General features: G+C 41.2%; 1 protein-coding gene across 3 annotated transcripts in view; it reads left to right on the top strand.

Moving 5' to 3' along the window:
* The window catches only part of LOC123772893 (uncharacterized), a 186,816-nt gene that overhangs the window by 115,897 nt on the left and 51,777 nt on the right, over window positions 1-19,142 (top strand). For all 3 annotated transcript variants that reach the window (XM_069323232.1, XM_069323231.1, XM_069323230.1), the window contains exons 20-26: window positions 578-601; window positions 3,466-3,645; window positions 4,520-4,783; window positions 5,482-5,605; window positions 15,383-15,498; window positions 17,567-17,771; window positions 18,561-18,831. In XM_069323232.1, coding sequence (XP_069179333.1) covers window positions 578-601; window positions 3,466-3,645; window positions 4,520-4,783; window positions 5,482-5,605; window positions 15,383-15,498; window positions 17,567-17,771; window positions 18,561-18,831 — 1,184 coding nt within the window. The remainder of the gene's footprint in view (window positions 1-577; window positions 602-3,465; window positions 3,646-4,519; window positions 4,784-5,481; window positions 5,606-15,382; window positions 15,499-17,566; window positions 17,772-18,560; window positions 18,832-19,142) is intronic.

Here is a 19,142-nt window from a genome sequence, read left to right as displayed (position 1 = left end):
TTCTCGTGTTTAATAATAGAACCATGATTCCCCGTCTTAGAGCCCTGGGCATGTATTAACTCGACCCTACTGTAAGATCGGCTTTGCTCCATCCTATACTGGAGCTCTGCATTCTCTGGAGTGTTCCCTTTCTCCCTAATTGCAGCTCAACATTTTTGGAATCGACTACGCTTGTACACCATCTTCCCCCTCTGACTTAAACCCCAACCCAGCCCCCCAAGTCCCCATGTATGTCTGCCCCCTACCGAAGTTCCTCCAGCACTGAGATCATTTACCATGGGAACCTACTCTCACGAAGTGTGCGTAGGTTCCCATGGCTTTTCAACCCCGCGATGCCTATCACCTTACTGGAGCCTCACCCACATTATAGCTTTGAACCAATGGAACCAGAGCCTGCCCTACCCCCCTATTCCCCACTTCTATCTGTTAGAGCCCCTCCCACACAGAAGTATAGTCCCAGTGAAGCCCCCTCCCACACTGGAACCCCTGCCCCACATACCCACTATTAGACCTACTTCTTACTAACCAATGTTTTACCTCTAACTCCCGTGCCCTCTCCTACCCTGGCCACCACTAGTCCCGCTTCCAGACCATCGCTCGTGTAAGTATCTAACTCTGTAGGTATGATTCTCCTTGTTTAATATACCATTATCCATCCAGTATATCTTTACGTTATTCGGCTTATAGTTTCTACCTATATATATATCCAGTATACCCCACAGTGGCACACCTTCACATGATCCTGATGCATCTGTACACTGCAATCATTTTTAATTATACTTTCCAGACATTTATTTGATTAGTATTATGATGACAATTATCATACATAATTGATATCATACATAATTGATATCATACATAATTGATATCATACATAATTGATATCATACATAATTGATATCATACATAATTGATATCATACATAATTGATATCATACATAATTGATATCATACATAATTGATATCATACATAATTGATATCATACATAATTGATATCATACATAATTGATATCATACATAATTGATATCATACATAATTGATATCATACATAATTTGTTGCTGTAGACCAAGTGTGAGTAAAGCTGGAGCTGAGATATTCAAGTAGGCCTACTGTAAACATTAGGGGCATTAAGCAGGCCTACTGTAAACATTAGGGGCATTAAGCAGGCCTACTGTAAACATTAGGGGCATTAAGCAGGCCTACTGTAAACATTAGGGGCATTAAGCAGGCCTACTGTAAACATTAGGGGCATTAAGCAGGCCTACTGTAAACATTAGGGGCATTAAGCAGGCCTACTGTAAACATTAGGGGCATTAAGCAGGCCTACTGTAAACATTAGGGGCATTAAGCAGACCTACTGTAAACATTAGGGGCATTAAGCAGGCCTACTGTAAACATTAGGGGCATTAAGCAGACCTACTGTAAACATTAGGGGCATTAAGCAGACCTACTGTAAACATTAGGGGCATTAAGCAGGCCTACTGTAAACATTAGGGGCATTAAGTAGGCCTACTGTAAACAGTAGGGGCATTAAGCAGGCCTACTGTAAACATTAGGGGCATTAAGCAGGCCTACTGTAAACATTAGGGGCATTAAGTAGGCCTACTGTAAACAGTAGGGGCATTAAGCAGACCTACTGTAAACATTAGGGGCATTAAGCAGGCCTACTGTAAACATTAGGGGCATTAAGTAGGCCTACTGTAAACAGTAGGGGCATTAAGCAGACCTACTGTAAACATTAGGGGCATTAAGCAGGCCTACTGTAAACATTAGGGGCATTAAGCAGGCCTACTGTAAACATTAGGGGCATTAAGTAGGCCTACTGTAAACAGTAGGGGCATTAAGCAGACCTACTGTAAACATTAGGGGCATTAAGCAGGCCTACTGTAAACATTAGGGGCATTAAGCAGGCCTACTGTAAACATTAGGGGCATTAAGCAGGCCTACTGTAAACATTAGGGGCATTAAGCAGGCCTACTGTAAACATTAGGGGCATTAAGCAGGCCTACTGTAAACATTAGGGGCATTAAGCAGGCCTACTGTAAACATTAGGGGCATTAAGCAGACCTACTGTAAACATTAGGGGCATTAAGTAGGCCTACTGTAAACAGTAGGGGCATTAAGCAGACCTACTGTAAACATTAGGGGCATTAAGCAGGCCTACTGTAAACATTAGGGGCATTAAGCAGGCCTACTGTAAACATTAGGGGCATTAAGCAGGCCTACTGTAAACATTAGGGGCATTAAGCAGGCCTACTGTAAACATTAGGGGCATTAAGCAGGCCTACTGTAAACATTAGGGGCATTAAGCAGGCCTACTGTAAACATTAGGGGCATTAAGCAGACCTACTGTAAACATTAGGGGCATTAAGTAGGCCTACTGTAAACAGTAGGGGCATTAAGCAGACCTACTGTAAACATTAGGGGCATTAAGCAGGCCTACTGTAAACATTAGGGGCATTAAGCAGGCCTACTGTAAACATTAGGGGCATTAAGCAGGCCTACTGTAAACATTAGGGGCATTCAAGTAGGCCTACTGTAAACATTAGGGGCATTAAGCAGGCCTACTGTAAACATTAGGGGCATTAAGCAGGCCTACTGTAAACATTAGGGGCATTAAGCAGGCCTACTGAAAACATTAGGGGCATTAAGCAGGCCTACTGTAAACATTAGGGGCATTCAAGTAGGCCTACTGTAAACATTAGGGGCATTAAGCAGGCCTACTGTAAACATTAGGGGCATTCAAGTAGGCCTACTGTAAACATTAGGGGCATTAAGCAGGCCTACTGTAAACATTAGGGGCATTAAGCAGGCCTACTGTAAACATTAGGGGCATTAAGCAGGCCTACTGTAAACATTAGGGGCATTAAGCAGGCCTACTGTAAACATTAGGGGCATTAAGCAGGCCTACTGTAAACATTAGGGGCATTCAAGTAGGCCTACTGTAAACATTAGGGACATTAAGCAGGCCTACTGTAAACATTAGGGGCATTAAGCAGGCCTACTGTAAACATTAGGGGCATTAAGCAGGCCTACTGTAAACATTAGGGGCATTAAGCAGGCCTACTGTAAATAAAGCTGGTAGTCCAGTACACAAAAGTAGGCCTACTTTAATTAAATCCAATAATACAGGTCGTGAGTTCAGAATAATAAAGGCATTACAAGTAAAGAAATTGAATCAATAAATCTAATAAAATAGTGTTATTTTTGCAATTATATACAAACAAAATAATCACTGACTTGGATTATCAATTAATCTATGGTGCTTCCCGGCTAGGTGCCTTTTTTGATAATTATCCTTTAATCTCTTATATTAATATAGCGAGCCATATACCACTCGATGGACCAGCTACAGTTCACACATCACCAATCACAACAAGCTACTAAACCCAAGATATAAAAATGAGGTATATGTCGCTGAATAAAATGGGAAAATCACTTCACTCTATCACTGTTCTGCAGGTGGATATGAGCCCCGGTCTGAACTACACCTTCCGCGTCCTGGCTTTCAACCGTGTGGGCATGTCTCGTCCCAGCGACGACACTGCTCAGTGCTACCCACCAGGACTACCTCCTGACCATCACCCTAACAATGTCTCTGTCACTGGCACTGCCCCTGGCACTCTCCTGGTCTCCTGGGAGGTAAGTGGCACCCTCCTAGTCTCCTGGGGCAGGTAACTGGCACTCTCCTAGTCTCCTGGGGCAGGTAACTGGTATTCTCCTAGTCTCCTGGGGCCAGATTCACGAAGCAGACTTGAGGTTCACTTTACACTTAAGAGCTGCGTTTCTGGTCAGCCTGTGTTTCCACTCTGTTAACTGCTGTTGGTTTTGGTGAGGGAGCCGGTCGGCCGAGCGGACAGCACGCTGGACTTGTGATCCTGTGGTCCCGGGTTCGATCCCAGGCGCCGGTGAGAAACATTGGGCAGAGTTTCTTTCAACCTATGCCCCTGTTACCTAGCAGTAAAATAGGTACCAGAGTGTTAGTCAGCTGTCACGGGCTGCTTCCTGGGGGTGGAGGCCTTGTCGAGGACCGGGCCTGGGGAATAGAACTCCTCCCAGAACCCCATCAAGCAGGTATCAGTTAGCTGATAAATTGTTAGAAGACTGTTTGAGGATTCTCTCACCCCAATCTATACTACATATGTTCTCTCCTTCTAACACAAATATATATTTGAGGTCTCAAACCCTATAAGGTAATTATGAGAAGCGCTAAGTCAGTATTACTCCCTCTTATCAGAGAGATTAATCGAGAAATATTAATCCTCGAGATTGCAACTTATTAAAATATTAATGACTGTGTTATGCCATTTATGCCTCTCAATAATTTTATCATGATTTGACATTAAATTTTCTTGTAAAATTGCCTTCATTTTTGACCTTTCAACTAATGACAATTAGTAGAAATAGACATTTGTGTATTCACAATTTACATACAGTTTTTATTATTATATATTTAGATTTTTTCAATTTTTTTTCATTTTATGTGCAATATTTTATTTCTCTAATATTTTTGCAGGTGATACCCCCAGAGGAACACAATGGTCCAGACTTTCACTACAAAGTCCTCTGGCGCGCTGCCGACGACACCAAGGACGACCACGGTGCTGGAGACGACGACGAGGACGACCACGGTGCTGGAGACGACGACGAGGACGACGGTACAGCTGCCACCCATGCTGAAGACGATGCGAACGACGACACCACTGAAGGTGACGACGACATTGAACACGAGGACGACAACCAAACCTGGCACAGTATAAAATTCGACGACTGGGAAAGAGTGAGTAACTCGTCTGATGTATTAACCAGTCTCATTATACATTAATATGTATGAAGTCATTACGTACCTCATAGCAGTAGCATCATGTTTCTCTAGTAATGTTCAGCTATGCAGGCGACGAGTCACAATAACGTGGCTGAAGTATGTTGACCAAACCACAGACTAGAAGGTGAAGGGACGACAACGTTTCGCTCCGTCCTGGACCATTCTCAAGTCGATTCAAGAATGGTCCAGGACGGACCGAAACGACGTCGTCCCTTCAACTTCTAGTGTGTGGTCTGGTCAACAATGTTCAGCTAGTTAAATACACTTTAATATTATGTTGTTAGAGAGTAAGTACATATGTTACTTGTGTGGCCCCAGCATGAAGAAATTAAATATCTGACCAAAAGTGTCAAGAACACTTTAGAGTATCGAGTCAAGTCAGACGATTTTCCAATACCTTTGTACAGTCTGTTGGCTGAGTGGTTATATTACTGGACACGCCAAGGGGATATACAGACCATAAAACTGACAGGGGTTCGAAACCTTCCTATGAATGATTCCTTCCATTCATAGGAAGGAATGGAATCTACCTAACCTTCCTGAACCTTCAGGGATCAGGAGTATACATATTGGCTTTGGGACCACTCAAGCTTGACACGCATATATATAATAATAATATAGACGTATTTGACTTGTTCCTATGTGTTGCGCAGAGCGAGGCGGAGATCGCAGACCTGCCACCTTACCAGGAGTACAAGGTCAAGGTAGAGGCCCGAAATGCTTATGGTCCTGCACCAGTCCCCCTGCTGGTCCTCACCAGCCATTCCGGCCAGGATGGTCAGTAACAACCACTTCTCTCTTGCACGAAACATTTACCTACTAGTAGGAACCATCCATCAGTCTTAGACTATGGAGTTGCGCTCTGGTGTCGGTATGATTAAGCAAATCATATACTTATTACTCTATAATAATTTGCTTATTCGTCTCTAGCACTCAAAGATTCCTAAACCTTCTCTATCATTATTTACAAATGTTGTTAGGTATAGGGAAGTTAATTACGTCCAGGAATGCAAACTTCATAGCTTGTATTGAGCAATGTTGCTTCATATGTTAATGGTAGTATGTATGTATGTGTATGTGTGTGTGTGTATATATATATATATATAATATATATATATATATATATATATATATATATATATATATATATATATATATAATGTATATATATATGTATATATATATGTATGTATATATATATGTATGTATATATATATGTATATATATATATATATATATATATATGTATATATATATATATATATATATATATATATATATATATATATATATATATGTATATATATATATGTATATATATATATGTATATATATATATGTATATATATATATGTATATATATATATATATGTGTATATATATATATGTATATATATATATATGTATATATATATATATATGTATATATATATATATATGTATATATATATATGTATATATATATATGTATATATATATATATGTATATATATATATATGTATATATATATATATGTATATATATATATATATGTATATATATATATATGTATATATATATATATGTATATATATATATATGTATATATATATATATGTATATATATATATATATATATATGTATATATATATATATTGTGACGGTAACGCGTTGGTGTTCGGCTGTTTAAGGCTAGGGGTATGGCCTCGTCACATAGTTATAAAAAAAAATAGAAAAACTGGAACTTCGTCTGTGGTAAGGTAAGGAGAAGACACACAAAACACAAGTAAAACTTTAACAATGAAATTTTAATTACGTTAAATAAATCAAAACATGAAAATATGGACAAACAAATTCTTATAATAAAATCAATGAATCAAAATAATAAGAATTCTTAAATGACAAAATGAAAAGTTACGTTAAGGCAAAATAACAAGAAGTGCAATACAACAGGTAAGTGGGAGGTGCTGGAATATTGGCTTAAAGCCACCACCTCTCTCAGTACACTCTAGAGTCTAGCTGGGAGGAGTGCTGGCTACGAAAGCACGGAACATTCTGAGGACTGATGTTGGGGTGACCCCAGACATCAGGTAGTATTGGGGGCGAGTGCAGGTGCAGCCAGACCGGCGACCAATCAGCGGAGCCGTAGCGATCAACGGGTAGTTTGGTGGTTGGAGTTCGAACAGGTGGCTGGTTGCATACGTTTCTGCTCACCCTGGCAAGCCTTGCTGGTGTTTGTTGTCGTTGTTGGACATTTCTTCCATAGTCTTTTATATAGTTGTGAAGACGTAATTATGAAGGGAAGAGCAGGCTCAATCTCTTGAAGGAGATTATCGTCACAACTCTCCCCCGAAGCCTGCGGTTCTGGAAGAAGTACGTCGTTATGTGGTGGAGTAATGGATGGAGTCACTTCTACTTCATAAACTCTGGAGAGGGCATCGGCTATGGTGTTGTCAGAACCCTTGATATAGCGGATCTCCAGGTTGAAGTCTTGTAAATACAGAGCCCATCGTAGAAGACGCTGGTTGGTGAATTGGGCTTGATGTAGGAAGCGGAGAGGGTTGTGGTCTGAGAAGATGGTGGTAGACCTGGCGCCTTGTAGGTACGGAGCGAAGTGTTGGAGGTTCAGGACGATGGATAGTAGCTCCTTTTCAATAGTGCTGTAGTTCCTCTGGTGTGGTTTCAGTTTGTAGCTGTAGTAGCTGACAGGTAGAACCTCCTCGCCTCGTTGTTGCATCAGGACACCACCAACGCCGGTACCACTGGCGTCGACATGAAGGACGAAAGGCTTGGTGATATCTGGAGAGGCGAGAATGGGGTTAGAACAGAGGAGGAATTTGAGTTGTTCGAAAGCAACGGTTTGCTGCATGGTCCAATTATACCGTTGCTTGGGACTGGTTAATAGAATTAGAGGTGTGGCGACTGTACTGAAATTCCTCACAAACCTACGGTAGTAAGAGGCAAGACCAAGGAAGCGCAGGAGCTGCTTCCTGGTGGTAGGCTGTGGATACTGTAGGATGGCTTGAGTGTGTGAGTCTAACGGAGCTATGCTGCCACTCCCAATAACATGACCCAGATAACGCACTTTACCTTTCGCGAAAGTGGACTTGCCCAGGTTGATGGTGAGGCCGGCTGTCAGGAGCTTGGAGAACAGACGTCGCAGCTGGAGCAGATGTTCACTCCAGGAGTTGGAGGCTACGACGATATCGTCCAGGTAGGCGTATGTGTTATCCAAGCCCTGGATGACACGGTTGACAGCTCTTTGAAAGGTGGCCGGGGCATTACATAGTCCGAAAGGAAGGCGTTCATATCTGAAAAGTCCAAAAGGAGTGATGAAGGCAGATATCTCTTTAGCGCGCTCCGTTAGACACACTTGATAGTACCCCTTAAGCAAGTCCACTTGGGACAAGTACTGGGCACTACCAATGGCATCAAGGATGTCATCTATCCTTGGCAAGGGGTAAGCATCCTTGACAGTGACAGAGTTCAGTTTTCGATAGTCAGTGCACAACCGCACCTTACCTTGGGGTTTGGGCACCAAGATACAAGGTGAGGCCCAGGGGGACTCACAAGGTGTAGCCAGTCCATGATCCAAGAGGTATTGCACCTCAGCACGCATGACTTCCTTCTTGCTCGGGCTGATTCGGTAGAAGGGTTGACGAATCGGCCGGGTGTCGGGGAGCAGTTGGATGTCGTGCTGGGTAACATTACACTCTTGGGGATCATCTCTGAACAACTCTTGATGTTCTCTGAAGATCTTGACGAGAGGTGCACTATGATTATCCTGAAAGTATTTGGGAAGATCATTAAGGATTTCGGAATTAGAAAGCGCTGACTCCTTGTCAGTGCTTTCGGGAGGAGAAGCTGGGAAGGTCTCACTGTGGATGTAGGGTTCTGTGAATGTGGAATAATTAGTCAAGACAGTGGGAGGAGTACCATTATATTGCTTCAGGAGGTTGACGTGGCACAGCTGGGTCTTCCGCCGCCTATCTGGAGTCTCTATCACATAATTATTATTATTCCTGCACTCTTTGACGCAGTAGGGTCCTGAAAATCTGTTTTGTAAAGGTGAACCTGGGATAGGGAAATAAGCAAGGACGAAGTCTCCCGGCTTGAATTTTCTTACTTTGCTGGTCTGGTCGTAATGAGTCTTCATTCTCACCTGGGCTTTCAATAGATTATCATGGGCAAAGCGGTGGACTCTCTCTAGAATGTGCTGAAGGTTTTGAAGAAACTGGGGCACATTCTGATGCTCACTGAAGGTGACATCTCTGAGAGAGTCTTTGAAAGCCTTAAGGGGAGTACGGCACTTACGGCCGTAGAGCATCTCATAAGGAGATACTCCTAGGGACTCATTGGGGAGACTTCTGAAAATACACATTATTAGGTCAATCTGCTTATCCCAATCCTTTGAGGTTTCACTACAAAACTTTTTCAAGAGTGCTTTGATGGTCTGATGACTACGTTCAAGAGAACCCTGTGAAGCAGGATGATAGGGGCTGGACAATACCTGTTTGATGTTGAACTCCTCCAGTGTCCTTTTGAAGAGATCACTGGTGAAGTTGGTGCCACAGTCACTTTGAATCTCCCTGGGAAATCCGTATTGAGTGAAGATCTTCAATAGATGTTTGATAACCGTAGCAGCCGTGATGTTCTTCACTGGAACTGCTATGGGAAATCTGGTGGTAGGACACAGGATGGTTAGGATGTAGGCGTTACCTGAACTGGTCCGAGGTAAAGGACCAACACAGTCTATTATGAGTCTGTGGAAAGGTTCCGCAGGCACCTGTATGGGAATCAGTGGTGCTCTGGGAATGGAGACGTTCGGTTTGCCTGCCATCTGACATGTATGACACTGTTTTACGTACTGTTTGACGTTATTTACCATACCTGGCCAGTAGTAGTCTTGACGAATCCCATGGTAAGTCTTGTTGAAGCCGTAGTGGGAGAATGATCCGTGGGCCAGGTGTAGAATAGTGGGCCGCAGGCTGGTGGGAATCACAAGTTGTTCGGTGTTGGCCCAATCGTCCTCCTCCTTCAGTTTACTGGGTCTATATCGGCGGTAGAGCAAGTCGTTCTCTAGGAAGAACCCAGGAATACTGTCGGGTTGAGTCTCAGCCTGGAAAAACAATGGTGTTAAAGTAAGATCTTCCCTCTGCAACTTACGGAACTCCAACTTGGTCAGATGCGGGGGTAGTTTCTGAGGGTCTTGAGGGACAGCGGTAGCAGTAGAGTCAGCTGGCTGTGGACGTGCGGCTTGTGCACGGGTGGTCACGAGAACCGGAGGAGAAACTTCATCACTCTCTTGAACCTCTGCTGGAACATACTCGAGAATAGGATTTATGGGCACAGAGTTACACACCTGGGGTTTGTCCATGACGATCAGGTTGGTCGGTTGCAGGTCTTCTGCCAAGTCGTTGCCTAGGAGAAGTTGCACTCCAGGCATGGGAAAAGGCTTTTCCCTGACGGCGACTTGGACTTCCCCGTTCACGTAGGGACAATTCAGGTGGACTCTGGCGAGAGGGTATGGAGTGGTAGCAGTGAGGTCAGTGATGAAGACTGTTTCCCCGGTGTAGACTATGTTGGGCACAGCCGACTTCAAGATGATCGATTGTAGAGCCGCTGTGTCCCTCAAGATCTTCAATTTGAAACGTCCCTCCGGATTTGAACCGTTGGCAGAGACAGTTCCAGTATACAGGTGGTTACTGAAAAGAGAAAGATCATTAACATCAACACCAACATTCATCACAGGCTTACCGGACTTAGGAGGAGTTGGTTTGGGTCGTTGTTGGTCAGTGGTTCCCTTGTATTGAGACTTACCACACTTGTCTATGGTATGTCCATAGAGTCTACAATATTTGCAGTACAGTTGTGAACCAGCTTGATCGGGGCTCACCTTCTCGTAACTGTACCACGACTTCTTACTGGAGGATGGTTCAGGTGTCAGCCGGTGGATGAGGCTGTAAGTGTCAGCCGACTTAGCACACTTCAGGTAGTCGGTTTCTTCTTTATCTGCTAAGTAGAGGCGGACAGGAGGCGGCACACGTCTCAAGAATTCTTCAACAAGCATCAGGTTGACGAGTTCTGTAAAAGTAGAGACATGTGCTGCTTCCAGCCATTTCATGAAATACCTCCGTTTCGTGTTAGCAAACTCGAGGAAGGTAGTGGTACTTGCCTTCAGGTGGTCACGGAATTTCCTTCTATAACTTTCAGTAGAGAGGAGGTAGGCGTCCAACACTGCTTGTTTCAGAGTGTAGTAGTCATTCTCAGACGCCAAAGTACTGAGTGTGACTGCAGCTCTACCTGTAAGATGGACTCTGAGAAGTGTTGCCCATTGGTCGACAGGCCAACTGAGTTGATTAGCAAGGGTTTCAAAGGTGGTAAAGAACACATCAACTTCTGCTTCTACAAAGGATGGCATTAACTTACTTGCATGTGATATATTAAAACTGACGGGAAGATTGGCAGTAGCTTGCTGGCGTTGAGTGAAGTGTGAAGTTTCCAAGGCGATTTCGCGTTGACGACACTCTAGAGCCAGAGTCGCTTGTTGCTTGTCATGTTCGCGTTGTATTTCCAACTCGCGTTGTTTGGTTTCAAGCTGTAAGCGTTCCCGCTCCTGGAGTGTTTCAAGCTGTACTCTTTCACGTTCACGGAGTAATGCGACCTCGCGTTCGTGTTCTTCTCTCCTCAAAGCAGCTTCGCGTTCTTGTTCGTCTCTCCTCAAAGCAGCTTCGCGTTCTTGTTCGTCTCTCCGTATGGCAGCAGCTCGTTCTTGTTGTTCGAGGGCTTCCCTTTGCTGCTCACGTTCAATCTTGGCCAGCTCTAGTTTGAGTTTCAGCGTTGCCAAATCAGTTTTATCTGCAATATAGTAAGTTTCATGAGTTTCAGAGTCTATCTTACCTTGCTCTAAATAGTAATCCAGCAACAGGTTGTGTAGGTCATTTTTGTTGGCTTGGTAGGGAACTTCTAGTTGATACTCATGTGCAAGAGTTTGTAGTTCAGTCCTCTTGGCACGACTTAAAGTCCCTATTTCACCTGCTGGATTTGCACGGAAAGTTTGGAGACGAAACATGGTGAAATTAGCAAATAAAGGTACACGAATGTTCAATAATGAAATGTCAGAAACAGGACAACGTGGCAACTGGTACCTATCCTGTGTGATCTTTAACAATTAACGTTAAGTGAAAGATATTAAATGATTAAATTAAATCAAGGGCGCAGGAAATCTTGTACCCGGTACTCATGTAAGAGAATAAGGGCAAGAAAATCCTACTAACAAATGAAACAAAGTTTCGAAAACAAATGAAACAGTTAAATGCTTCAAAAGTAAAATTGGTAGTCCAAGGATGTAGGCATACCTTGCCGAGTCTCTATAGGACATAAAGCAAGTTTTTCCCACTGAATTTAATATGATACTTACAGAATTAGCGAACTTTTGTGCTCTGAAAAAATAAGCTAATTCCCTACCGTTGTATGTATCATCATCTCTGACTGACGTGTAGGGGTGCGAGGTGTCAACTTGTGACGAGAACTGCTGCTGAGGTCCCAATTCAGCAACTAAAGTTCGAGCTAGAGGAACTATGGCCCTCTTTGTCCTCCTACAGTCAGATTGCAGAAGATTGGGTACTCTTGACCCGGGGCAGACCACAGTACCAGGGTACCAATATGATGATCTGTCAGAATGAGAAATATTCAAGGGACATAGATGGTAAATACGAGTAATAACAAGGAGGGAGAGATGACCAATTAAGAGTATGACTGCGGCCTACAGTCACCACGTAATCCAAAGTTGTCTCACCTTCACTATATGTTACTCTCGTAATGCACAATACACCGCACCTTATAAAAAATGAAATTGAATGAAAAATAGTAAAGCTACGTTAACAGAGTTAAATACGCTTACCATAAATTACCACTTGGCACCAGTACCTGAGTGAGGCTCCTAGGACAGGCCCCCATATAACTTGTGACGGTAACGCGTTGGTGTTCGGCTGTTTAAGGCTAGGGGTATGGCCTCGTCACATAGTTATAAAAAAAAATAGAAAAACTGGAACTTCGTCTGTGGTAAGGTAAGGAGAAGACACACAAAACACAAGTAAAACTTTAACAATGAAATTTTAATTACGTTAAATAAATCAAAACATGAAAATATGGACAAACAAATTCTTATAATAAAATCAATGAATCAAAATAATAAGAATTCTTAAATGACAAAATGAAAAGTTACGTTAAGGCAAAATAACAAGAAGTGCAATACAACAGGTAAGTGGGAGGTGCTGGAATATTGGCTTAAAGCCACCACCTCTCTCAGTACACTCTAGAGTCTAGCTGGGAGGAGTGCTGGCTACGAAAGCACGGAACATTCTGAGGACTGATGTTGGGGTGACCCCAGACATCAGGTAGTATTGGGGGCGAGTGCAGGTGCAGCCAGACCGGCGACCAATCAGCGGAGCCGTAGCGATCAACGGGTAGTTTGGTGGTTGGAGTTCGAACAGGTGGCTGGTTGCATACGTTTCTGCTCACCCTGGCAAGCCTTGCTGGTGTTTGTTGTCGTTGTTGGACATTTCTTCCATAGTCTTTTATATAGTTGTGAAGACGTAATTATGAAGGGAAGAGCAGGCTCAATCTCTTGAAGGAGATTATCGTCACAATATATATATATGTATATATATATATATATATATATATATATATATATATATATATATATGTATATATATATATATATATATATATATATATGTATATATATATATATATATATATATATATGTATATATATATATATATATATATATATATATATATATATATATATATGTATATATATATATGTCGTACCTAGTAGCCAGAACGCACTTTTCAGTCTACTATGCAAGGCCCGATTTGCCTAATAAGCCAAGTTTTCCTGAATTAATATATTTTCTCTAATTTTTTTCTTATGAAATGATAAAGCTACCCATTTCATGATGTATGAGGTCAATTTTTTTTTATTGGAGTTAAAATTAACGTAGATATATGACCAAACCTAACCAACCCTACCTAACCTAACCTAACCTATCTTTATAGGTTAGGTTAGGTTAGGTAGCCGAAAAAGTTAGGTTAGGTTAGGTTAGGTAGGTTAGGTAGTCGAAAAACAATTAATTCATGAAAACTTGGCTTATTAGGCAAATTTGGCCTTGCATAGTAGGCTGAGAAGTACGTTCTGGCTACTAGGTACGACATATATATATATATATATAATATATATATATATATATATATATATATATATATATATATGTCGTACCTAGTAGCCAGAACGCACTTCTCGGCCTACTATGCAAGGCCCGATTTGCCTAATAAGCCAAGTTTTCCTGAAATATTATATTTTCTCTAAAGTTTTTGTTATGAAATGATAAAGCTACCCATTTCATTATGTATGAGGTCAATTTTTTTTTATTGAAGTTAAAATTAACGAAGCTATATGACCGAACCTAACCAACCCTACCTAACCTAACCTAACCTATCTCTATAGGTTAGGTTAGGTTGGGTAGCCAAAAAAGTTAGGTTAGGTTAGGTTAGGTAGGTTAGGTAGTCAAAAAACAATTATTTCATGAAAACTTGGCTTATTAGGCAAATCGGGCCTTGCATAGTAGGCTGAGAAGTGCGTTCTGGCTACTAGGTACGACATATATATATATAATATATATATATATATATATATATATATATATATATATATATATATATATATATATATATATATATATATATATATATAATGATTATATATATGTCGTACCTAATAGCCAGAACGCCCTTCTCAGCCTACTATGCAAGGCTCGATTTGCCTAATAAGCCAAGTTTTCATGAATTAATTGTTTTTCGTCTACCTAACCTACCTAACCTAACCTAACCTAACGTTTTCGTCTACCTAACCTAACCTATAAAGATAGGTTAGGTTAGGTAGGGTTGGTTAGGTTCGGTCATATATCTACGTTAATTTTACCTCCAATAAAAAGAAATTGACCTCATACATAATGAAATGGGTAGCTTTATCATTTCATAAGAAAAAAAATAGAGAAAATATATTAATTCAGTAAAACTTGGCTTATTAGGCAAATCGGGCCTAGCATAGTAGGCTGAAAAGTGCGTTCTGGCTATATATATATATATATATATATATATATATATATATATATATATATATATATATATATATAAAGCTATTTTAAATTGCAAATTTAAAAAGCTATTTTTTGGCAGCTTGCATACAAGTTTTGTGTCATTTCGAAAACTCAAAATTTATTTTACAATATAGTGTTGTTTACATTTGCAATTATATATGAGAGCATCATGCCTGGTGCCTGTAGGAGGCCTGGTCGACAACCGGGCCGCGGGGACGCTAAGCCCCGGAAGCACCTCAAGGTAACCATAATTTGTCCAGTTCTTAGTGTCTCTTAAGTCTTAATCCTCCCCTGAGCGTAGTAGATGGACAAGCAACACAGTAATAGTAGAAGCTGTGTTAACCTCATGAAGGAAGGAATGGCAGCCATTGCTGTGAGTATAATGGACTTTCCCTCGCCCACAGTACCGAAGAACGAGCCTGATGGCCTCCAAGCAGCCGATACTGACGCCACAGACGTGGTCCTCACCTGGAACCCTGTCGACGAGGACTCCGTCAACGGTCTCCTGCTGGGCTACAAGGTCGGCTCACACAACACCACCTGCAAAGGGCAACCCGGCCTGTTTAGATCGTTAACCTAACCTAATCTAACCCAACCCAACCTGTTTAGATACAACCCGTTCTCGCTCTTGCTTATAGTCAATATTGGCTTATTTAATAAGTGCATATGTGACATACTAATTGTGAATATTTTAGTTTACCTTGAAAAGCTTCATCGAAAACACCGACCTTACCTAACCTTCTTAGTATGTTAAGATAAGCATCTTATTGCTTCTTAATTACAATTATTACTTAACCTATGCCGTTGATAGGTTAGGTAACAATTGTAATAAGAAGCAATAAGATGCTTATCTTAACATACTAAGAAGGTTAGGTAAGGTCGGTGTTTTCTATGAAGCTTTTCAAGGTAAACTAAAATATTCACAATTAGTATGTCACATATGCACTTATTAAATAAGCCAATATTGACTGTAGGCAAGTGCAAGAACGGGTTGTTAGATAGTACATTTTGTAACTGTGTGCACCATCGTACATATATTGACGTAATTGACGATCACAAAACACTGATCATTTTTATGCGGAAAATCCACAGAGAAATGTGAAAGGAAGTGAACGTTTCGGCCTGATTAAAGCAGTTGTCAACACCAAACTCAAACACCGGAGTTTAGTGTTGACAACGCCTTTAATCAGGCCGAAACGTTCACTAACTTCCACATTTCTCTGTGGATTTTCTGCATATTGACGTAATGGACAATTAGATAGAATTTGGTACTATTCACCTTATAGTCTGGGGAAATAAACCTTAAAACCGAACTTAAATATTTCAAGGCCTACTCTAGCATATATATGTACTATATTAGGCCTCAGCATGTATTAGGCCTAGGAGGGCTAGGTTAAGCTGGATTTTATTAGCAGCTTAAATATAAAACAGTTTCCGGTTTGTCCAAATTCAGTAATACTAAACTATTTTCAAGTCTGGCTGGAAGAAGGGGGACCCATAGCCTCGGAGGAAACCACACATAACGCATTGGAGGGAATGTGGGTCCCCTCCAATACAGTTTCTGTGTGCTTTTCTCCTACCACCCCTTCCCTTTTTTTTTTCTTTATTGTGTATTTAAGTGTCTATTACGTCAATATATGTATGAGGGTCGACATAAGTGCCATCTAAACAGGAGGTTGGGCTTGTAAAATTGGTCAGTGTCCAAATCTTCTTGATGTTAGTACCGGTATGTACAAACTAGACCTGTATTTAAGGTTCAATATTGCACAACAGTTTATGAAAAAAAACCTTGATAGTGTTGCAATGTTGGGATGTTTTACACCTTTGTAACTTACACTGGGTTTGTACCTTTAGATTATGTTCCACAGCTCTGAATGTTGACGACCTTTGCGGTTAGATCCCTTGGTTTAGGGCATCTTGAATTATTTTTTCGCAGTCCTGAATTCTGGTGGGTACTACACCCAATACAGTCCCATCACTTGAGACTGAACCATATAGAGTCGAAACGTTGTGTAAATTTTGAATTAGTGTAATACATTCTACAGTTAATTATTCTTTTAGTTTACCTCGAACAAAGATGTCATTTGGGAAAATCCTTTTCCAATTAAACTAAGATGCAAGAGCACTAGTTAGATTAGAAGCCCTAAACAAGAAAATAATCAAAACAGGATATGCAGTCATATTCAATGAAACATGTGTAAATGAAAACCTGCTGCCAGTATACACCTATATATATGCGAACAAGCCTGAATGGTCCCCAGGACTATATGCAACTGAAAACTCACACCCCAGAAGTGACGCGAACCCATACTGCCAGGAGCAACAATGCAACTGGCAGTATGGGTTCGCGTCACTTCTGGGGGTGTGAGTTTTCAGTTGCATATAGTCCTGGGGACCATTCAGGCTTGTTCGCATATATATAGGTGTATACTGGCAGCAGGTTTTCATTTACACATGTTTCATTGAAAATGAAATGTATATAAAATATATTTTATATTATATATACATGTACATTTGGTGGGTGTGTGAGAAAGATGAAGTGAAAGGTTTGTGTCGAGTGACTACCCTTGACGACCCTTGGTCACCAGGTGGAGTACTGGGAGGACGACGACGGAGATGCTGACGACGACGACGATGAAGTGCTCCAGCAGGTCCTCACGACAGGACCTGTGGGTCGGGCCGAACTGACAGGCCTCAAGCCCTTCAGAGAGTACCGTGCTCGGGTCAGCGCCGTCAACTCTGCCTTCAGCGGCCCCACCAGTGCCACCATATCCTTCAAGACTGCTGAAGGAGGTCAGTGTGCTACTTGCAGTCCCTTTACACATGTCTGATGTATAATACAAGTTTGTCTCAAATTCAAATGACTCATAAGTAGGGATAGTTTCTTTGGAAACCATGTGTAAACTTTTTAGTGACTTAAAATAATAGTATTCTTTATTGTTAGTATTTATGCTGTATGTTTAAAGCTGTATTGGCAGAATTGTAGCCCCTAATTGTCCCTTCAATCTAATTAAACAGCTGTCTCCTGTTTATTTCCCCCTTTGACGAGGCAAAAACCTGACAGCAAAAATACACATAATTCGTATATAGTTAAACCTTTAAAAATATTGCAGATAAGTCTTATCTTATGACTAAGGTGAACTTGAGGAATATCAGTCTATGGACTCTTAATAAAAATCTAATGGGAAAGAGGGGCTTAAATGGGGCTTCTTGTGTATATTATTGTCTTGTGGATGTGTATCATCGTACTGATGTACATTCTAATGGTCAAAGTATGAGTAAAGGAACACTTTTAGCCCTCATAATCTACATTGTTCGCCTCATAAATTAAATAACATTGACATTTTTTATTAAGCTTTTTTTAGTAATTATGCTTAAAATATGACAGTGTATGGAATGAAAATGAGGTGTTACACCCACACAAAAATAGACCTTTACATGAATTAAAGCAACTGAACCTTTGCCAACAGAGTCGGGACCGGTGTCGAATCTTAAGGCAAAACAGCTTAGTGACGATAGCCTACTGGTGAACACAAAAATAGACCTTAACATGAATTAAAGCGACTGAACCTTTGCCAACAGAGTCGGGGCCGGTGTCGAATCTTAAGGCTAAACAGCTTAGTGATGATAGCCTACTGGTGAACTGGGAGGAGCCGGAGGAGCCCCACGGAGTGGTGAAAGGCTACGAAGTTCACTACACGACACTGAGAGAGGACGGGCAAGAAGGTCCTGTGACCCAGTATGACGAAAGGCTTCCTCCCTCGGTTACTCTAGTCAAGCTCTCGGACCTAGAGCCGAGTTCCACCATCAGGGTGACTGTATCAGCTGTCAACGCTGCAGGCCATGGAGAAGGGTAAGTGACCTTTGTTGCTGTGTTTTGGTTCTAAGGTAACAACATACAACCCGTTCTCGCACTTGCTTACAGTCAATATTGGCTTATTTAATAAGTGCATATGTGACATGCTAATTGATTGTGAATATTTTAGTTTACCTTGAAAAGCTTCATAGAAAACACCGACCTTACCTAACCTTCTTAGTATGTAAAGATAAGCATCTTATTGCTTCATATTTACAATTATTACTTAACCTATACCGTTGATAGGTTAAGTAATAATTGTAATTAAGAAGCAATAAGATGCTTATCATAACATACTAAGAAGGTTA

Source organism: Procambarus clarkii, chromosome 12 (assembly GCF_040958095.1).
Source record: "Procambarus clarkii isolate CNS0578487 chromosome 12, FALCON_Pclarkii_2.0, whole genome shotgun sequence".
Lineage (NCBI taxonomy): Eukaryota > Metazoa > Arthropoda > Malacostraca > Decapoda > Cambaridae > Procambarus > Procambarus clarkii.
The sequence above is the reverse complement of the archived record's forward strand: the minus strand, read 5'-3'. Positions and strand labels throughout refer to the sequence as shown.